The sequence below is a fragment of the Lepidothrix coronata genome, unplaced genomic scaffold, assembly GCF_001604755.1.
Source record: "Lepidothrix coronata isolate B3197 unplaced genomic scaffold, Lepidothrix_coronata-1.0 Scaffold13, whole genome shotgun sequence".
NCBI lineage: Eukaryota > Metazoa > Chordata > Aves > Passeriformes > Pipridae > Lepidothrix > Lepidothrix coronata.
In genome coordinates, this window is record NW_016690193.1 from 4,245,699 (window position 1) to 4,253,165 (window position 7,467).

The following is a 7,467-nucleotide window of genomic DNA, read 5'->3' on the forward strand; positions in this document are numbered from 1 at the left end:
TCCATTGTAGTCAGCTGCTTTTATAGTTTTTATTAAAGCAAATACAATGGGAGCTACATAATTGGCTGCCTAACAATGTTGTTTTAATTAGAAAAAGACAAAAAGTGTCTGAAAAATGCAACAGTGTGTTGCCTTTTTTCATCAATTGCAAAAAATTTTGTTAGGAGTGAGCCATACCATACCAGGTAATAAAGTTACTCTGAAGTACATGTGACACAATTATGAGAAGTAACAGTCTCTGATAATTTTTGTTACATTTGGCTCAGTATTTTCCTGGCACAGTCAAAGTTTTTCCTTTTTTTTGAGCAAGTAAGAATAAGAGTAAAAATGTATGTGTTTACTTCTTTGCCAATATCTGAGAGATGAAGTTTCATCAGGCTGTGACTTTAAAATCCTAATTTTCAGTTGAATAGTTTGCAATGTCTGGCTTTTACACCTTTAGAAACAGTATAACAAACACTGACACTCCTCTTCTTGGTGAGGTGGATATGATCCATCTTTTAATACAATACCGTTAGAGCAAGGTAATGGAACTTTGGGAAAAGGTTACTCTTCACATTTGCCTAAATCCTGCTTATCTGGAAGGTAATCCTCTCTCTGCCAATTCACCCTGAGGGTGGATAGTCCCAGTGATTCAGCCAAGGGCCACATGCAGAAAGTTTTATCAGCAGGGGTGTGCTGTATGGCAGGATGCATGCAGAAAGTTTTATCAGCAGGGGTGTGCTGTATGGCAGGATGCTCTTAATCCAGGATGCTGATTATATTAGTAAAATTAAATGTTTGCCAGTCTAATTTGTTCTTCTTCTCTTGAATTTGTCCTGACAGGAACGGGATTTTACTGGCGTAACAGTGTTTATTTTGTGATAGAGGAAGGGGAATGTGGTTTGTTTGGTGGGTTTTTTTTTGCTTTAGTTGTGGGTTTTTTTAAGAAAGGGCAATGTTGGTCATAGGTAATATGTCTTCATACATTTAAGTAATTTGGTAAAAATCTGTTGTGTAGTCTTGGCCTTAACATGACCCTAGAGTCAGTAACTTGTGACCTGTCTGTCCTCATCAGCATCAGTACTGCTGCCTTCTAGGACAGCCCAATTAAGATAATTTTATGTTGCTGTAGGATGACTTAGTATCTGTAAGGCAGGCTGTGTGAAGCAGTCCTGGCTGTTCGGTTTTGGTCCCCAGAGACTGCATTGCAACAACTGCCTCTTCAAAGTGCTTTCCTGCACTAGGCACACACACTTTTTTCTCCGAGTTCATTTTCAGCCAGCTTCTCTTCATTTGCAAGCTTGTTCTCTCTAAAACCAAGGCTGTCCAGGTACAGGTATTGCATTATATGATAAGCAGAATGTGTGGGAGCAATAAGACTTCTGAACACTAATGGCTCTGTAAGGTGATGGATATAGTGCTCGTATTAATGTAATTACACCACAGCATGAAAAGACTCAAATCAGTTTTCTGGTAAGTCAGGTTCATTCAGAAGAAAAGTTTTAATGACATTTCCGCAAGGTATTGGCCTTCAAATACAGATACTGTTCCACAGTTTGAAATGGGGCTGTTTGGTGGTTTGTTTTTTTTTTTTTTAAATTCTTATACTTTTGAGGACATTTGTGAGGATTGTTCTTTTCTTGTTTGGTCAGCATCTTACCACTGTACTGTTTGTATCAGGTGTAGTGAGTGCACAAAGACTGTGTGACAGGGCAAACAATTAATTTTAACTTTTTATCCTGATGGTAAAAAAATAACGCTAAATTTATGAAAATAATGTGATTTTTTTTACTTTAAAGAAAAATCTAGCGTTGGCTTTGTATTCTGTCTGTGAACAGTTAACATAAAATATTGTCCTTGGGAATATGGGACTGCTCATCCTGTCAGTGAAGCTAGGAAGAATATTCTATGTGTAACAGCACTGGGAAGCGAGATTATTTTTCAGGATAAGTACAATAAAATTCAGGTAATACTCTTCATCAGAAAATATTTTTAAGAAAAATGCTGATGAACATTTGTTTAGTTCCATTATTAGGTAGGTTTTATTTTCTTTCTCAGTAAGAATAGTGAGTGTACACACACACACAAAAAAAGCCTTGCTCTACCATTATTCTGAATTGCAAGTTGCAAACAACATTTTTCTGTCTGCTTTTACACTCCTTAAAATGTCTTTTTTAAGAAATGGAAAAACGGATTTGATTTTTAAGAAAGTGGTCTTGTTGCAATTCCACATCAGCAGAGTCCTCTGAGAAGATGAGATGAAAATGCAGGTGGTCGAACAAAGGAGCCACAGAAAAGAAGCCTCTTCTCAAAGAGCTCAACAGACACATATTAAAAGGAGTGGACTGAACCTCAGTCCTGTGTCTCGTGATTCATCTTCAGGGAAATGAGGTCCACTATGTTTATTCTGATTGCAGCACTAGAGGCTTCCTTGTGCTTTTCTACCAATTACTGCGGGTGGAATGCCAAATTCTGCTTTGCTATGTCAAAGTCCAGTTGGACAGCTTTCTCCCAGTTCTCCAAAAATGGATTGAAGTGAATACAGACAGAGACAATGCGTAAACTGTGATGTAAAGTTTATATACAAGAATATAACATTCATCTGGAGTATTTACAAGGTTAATTAAAGCAATATTTTACAACTCTTTCGGGTTAACCACTAGGTATATTACAGTCAGGCTACAGATGGTTTAATTTGCAAAATAATAATAACAATAAAAAAGTTGCATTCAGATCCACCAGCTCCAAAACTTTTTCTTTTTTTCTGAGAAAGAAGGGCTCAGACTTGTGGAAAATAAAATGTGAGAATGGTTAATATACTCTTACGGGTGCCTATGTATTGCATGCAAGAGTCGTAATGTGACCTTTATAGTGTTAATATAGACAGCAAGCAATTTCACCTCAGTGAAAGAGTTGCACCCACCGTGACAGGCCAGTCACACACGTGGCTGTCTTTCTCTGCATCTCCTACTTTTGCAAAACAAACATGCACATATACAGAGAAGCTGCAATATAAATGAACCAGCATTACCAAAATGAAGAGAGAAAAACCTCAGAACAACCATAAAAATCCCAAGCTTTAAGCAAGAGACTGTAATACTTCCCAAAAATAGTCTTTTTTTTTAATTATTTTTATTATTATTACATTTTAACTTATGTACAAAAACGGAGGGGTTCCTCCCCTCTCGGAGAGCGGTCACTGTGCCTTGTGCCCAATGGCATCTCGAGGCTCAGAGGAGCCAAAGCAGGAAGGTGCGGGGGGCCCAGAGAGCTTGGGACAGAGGCAGCTGCTGGAGACAGCCAGAGGTTAAGCCACTAACACTGTAGTTTGCGGATGCTGCGGGAGAACCGCTTGAAAGCCCGCTGCCCCTTCTGCCACCGCTTCAGCGAGGTGATCACTAGTTCCCCAGCTTGCTTCTGCCCCATCACCAAGTAGGGGACGTTGATGTCGTTCATCTCATCGCAGGTACACTGAAGGCCACCTTTGAGCCAGAGCACTATCTTCCTTAGATCCCTTTCTGTCAGCCCATTCAGCTTGTAGATGGTTTTGCTCTTTGTTTCAGGGGTGATCTTGGTATCCCCATTGATGTAGGCAATCTCCTTCACTTTTATCTTCAAGGCTAATAGAGCGAAGGGAGGGGGAAGTGGGGAGAGAGAGAGAGATTGAGAGGGTTTTTTCCCATTAGTGCACATAAAGAGGACCTGGGGAGGGAGGTGCTCTATTGCTAATTAAACTGTCAGGGCTGACAGAAGAGGCAGCAGGTGGCTCCATTTCTAAAGCCACAAAGGGCATGCAAGTCATTTCAGTTTGAATCAACCTTAGGGTTGAGGGTTTTTGGATTTCTTTTCTCCTCTTTCCCCTCCCCCTCTTTTCCCTTCCTTTCTAAATTAATATTTTCTCCAGCTTTTCTCCTGTTTGCAACAGGGAGAGAGCAGGTTTGCTACATTAAGCAGAGCACTATTTTTTTTCTAGGAGAGGACAGCCTTTCTGAAAGTAGCATTTGAAGGGGAGGTGGGGAGGCAAGTACCTAGACCAAGAAACCTGATCTCTGCTGCAGCTCAAAACTTCTACACTTAATTTATTAGGCTGGAGAGGATTTTAGGCAAACCTGTAAGGAAATGATATTTCACATGCATTGTTTTTTTGAAAGAATAGATCCCATAGAGGGCAAATTGGTCCAACAGCTGCATTCGATTTGGTAAAATAACTAGGAGGGGGATGCAGGGCTCTGTAAGACTCTGTGGGGCATGTTTAGCTTTAGGAGGATTTATCTGAGTGCAATTTGCCAGGCCAAAGCTATTGGTTGTTTTAGCAATTATGTCCCACAGTCATGGTTTCAGGGTTTGGGTGGTTGTGGTTTTTGGTTTGTTTGGCTTTTTTTTTTTTAAGAAAGACTTTTGAATTGCTCTAGATACTTATACTATGAATCTGTTTCCAGGTATAAACATTGACCTATTGTAAAAGGATTCCCCTCCTTATTCCTTTTCACTCTTCAAATGCTAATGTGTGGATAATGTGTCCTTCAGTTGTCTGTGTCCAAGGAGCTTTCTTGTCCTTTTCGAACCCCAGATCTTCCCATTAAGTTTATATCCCCAATTGTCTGTGCATTACATTACCTTCTCTGTCAAATGATATATAGAGCTTCATTCTTAATCTGCGTAGAGAGTCTTTCTTATGACACATTGAGATTGGTCATGCAGCTCTGTCTCAAACGTCTAAACGAAGCTTTGCTCTACTTCTACCTAGGCAATAGTCTGCATGAAAGATTCTTTTTTTTTTCATTTTACTTTCTATTGGGCTTGCCAGCAACATCCACATCCACATAAAAGAGCACCACTTCAAAACAGTAAACAGAAAAGAACGATAAAAAGGGCTACCTTTTATTCCAAGGTGGAATTTTGTGTTTCATGACCCAACAGTCAAAGCCCTGCCTTTATTCAGGCACATCTCTCACTGACTCCACTGGGAGTTGTACCTGATCCTCGACTCTCAAGTTTCAACCGAGAGGAGCTCTGCTTCCACTTACCAAAGTCGTTTTTGCAGAGGTTTTCCACGATGTCATTATCATCTTCATTTTTGTTTTTGCAGGCATCACAGACCTTGGGTGCTGGAAATGCAAGCAACAGTCCCCGTCAGGCTCGGGGAGAAAGGAACAGCAGGTGGCGTTGGGAACCCTTTGGGAAATGTCGGTTTTCCATCCCTTCACCCCAAATCCTACCCCTTCTTCCCCCAGCTCCGGAGCTCCCGCGTATTTTGAGGCGCCTTTACCTTGCTGTAGACCCGCTCCCGGGCTCTCGGTCTGTTTTTAAGGTCACACCTCAACCAGAAGTTTTTGTTTTAACGGGGAAAGGAGTAAGAGAGGGGGGTGGGCGGGGGAGGCGAGCACACGACACAGCTTCCCGCTTCAGCGACGATCCCTGCACAAGGAGATCGACCCTCTGGGAGCCGCGCGGCTCCCTTTCTGGGTCCCAGACCTTTTCTTTGGGGATGGAGACGGGTACGGGCCGGTGCCATTTCCCCGACGGTACCTGCGCTTTGCCCGGTCCCCTCGAGAAAACCTCCCTGAAGCTGTCCGGCGTCCACCCCCCCAGTCCCTCCGTCCCGGAGCACCGGGGTGTGCTGTAATGCAAGTAAAACGCCTTCGTTCCCCTACGGAAAGCCGTGGAGGGACCCCGCTGTCGGGGCAGCTCATCGGGGACAGATGCTGCCAAGCCGGGGGAGGCCCGGCGGCTTCCTCTTACCTTCCCTGGTGACGGGGAGGATGTGGTCGCTGCTGGCCAGCGGGATGCAGAGATCGTTGTCCTTGGGGAAGCGGCTGCAGTCCAGCATGTCGGGCCAGGGGAAGCCGAAGGCGGACATCACTGGGGCGCAGCTCTCCTTCACTTCCTCGCAAAGCGAGTGGCAGGGCTGAATGATCTCGTCCAGGTCGTCGATGCAGACGGGGGCAAAGAGGGAGCAGAGGAACTTCCTGGTGTCGGGGTGGCACTGCTTCTGTACCAGCGGGATCCAGGTGGAGGCCTGCTCCAGCACCTCCTGCACCGTCTCATGCCCCAGGAGGTTGGGTAGCCGCATGCTCTGGTACTCGATGCCCCGGCACAGCAGCATCGGGGCAGGGATGGGCTTGCAGTTGGAGCGCTTGTAGGAGAAGTCGGGCTCCCCGAAGGGGAAGATCCCGGCGGCCGAGCCCATGCAGTGGGACGCCAGCAGGAGCAGGGCGCAGAGGCGGCGCTGCATTTTGGGGCGCGGAGAAGGTGGCGGGGGGGCTGGCGAAAGGCTCGGGGGCCGGAGTGGCGGGGCGGGCGGCGCGGCGCTGCCCTCAGCAGCAGGCAGCGTCCCCCAGCCCGGGCTCCTGCTGCCAGGCGGGGACGGAGGGTCTGAGCGAGGTGCTGGGGCAAACGGGAGTTTTCTGGATTTTTTTGTATGCAAATAGCAGGGGGAGCGGGAGCTGGGAGGAGCCTGGTGACAGCCATCCAGAAAGGATTGGTCACTACTTTCTCGGTCTGCTTTTGCTCAGGGGGATTGTCTTTTGGCAGGAAATCCTTGCAAGGAACGTTACCGTGCGAGCACGGGGAAGGAGGGAAAGATCCCGGCGAACAAAGAAGCCCGAGGAGCTTCTGGGCCGGGCAGGGGGCGCGGGGCCGCCCCCAGGCCGCGGGTTGCTGGAGGTGAGCTTTGCCGCTGGCCCAGCTACTGCGGAGCGGCGGGACCCCCGCTCTGCCATGCCCCCCATGCCCACGTTTGGTGCTCTCGCTGCCAGCGGACGGGCGATGGGGCCGGGCCGGTTTCCAGACAGGGGGCGAGGCTGGCTGCTCCCTCAGCCCCCGGGGGGTGTCTGGCACCTCCGCCCCCTCCCTGCGATGCTGGCAGGTCTCGGCCCGGCGCTGGAGCCGCATGCATCAACCGGGGACTGCCGGCGCTCCTGACCCCCCTCTGGCTCGACAGCGCCTAGCCCCGGGGGCTGCCCAGCGGAGCCCTTCTGCCCCCCTCCAGCCCGTCCTGCCTCTGGCTCTCCCCTGCGAGGAGCGGGGGCCTGCAGCGGACCCCAGCGGTACAGCCCCTGGATGGCCCCGACTGCCAATGGGAGTTTTCCCTAGGTGGGAGCATCCAAGTCGTTTCGAAATACTGTAACCTGGCACGTTTTTCTGGGTCTAAAAGCGTGGGCCTGGCTCTGCACAGCATAGGCACATCACTTTTGCTTCACTCCTGTCTTCACCTAGAAACTCCCATAAAGAATTGTGTTAGTGTTGATTTACCACCAAGGGGAAGACAACAGGCAAGGCACTGGGATCACAATGCAGCTTCAGTGTGCTTTGGATAATTCTTGGATTTTTAGTAATATTATTTATGGGATTATTATTGAAAAGAGTAGGCCTGTGTAGTATCATTTTGTGGTAAACCACATTCATTAATCAGCTACCGAATACTTCTCCTTATAGAGATGTTTTATGGGAAGCTAGCCTTAGCTAGCTTCTGTAAATTGCAGC

At 46.9% G+C, this 7,467-nt stretch overlaps 1 protein-coding gene across 1 annotated transcript; it reads right to left on the minus strand.

The window, feature by feature from the left end:
* Nucleotides 1-2,000: 2,000 nt before the first annotated feature.
* On the minus strand, nucleotides 2,001-6,353 carry SFRP2 (secreted frizzled related protein 2). Its single transcript, XM_017805789.1, has 3 exons — nucleotides 5,725-6,353; nucleotides 5,010-5,090; nucleotides 2,001-3,602 (listed from the first exon to the last, which is right to left on the minus strand). The coding sequence occupies exons 1-3, from the start codon at nucleotides 6,215-6,217 to the stop codon at nucleotides 3,298-3,300; spliced, it is 879 nt and encodes a 292-aa protein (XP_017661278.1). The 5' UTR covers nucleotides 6,218-6,353; the 3' UTR covers nucleotides 2,001-3,297.
* Between the last annotated feature and the right edge of the window lie 1,114 nt (nucleotides 6,354-7,467).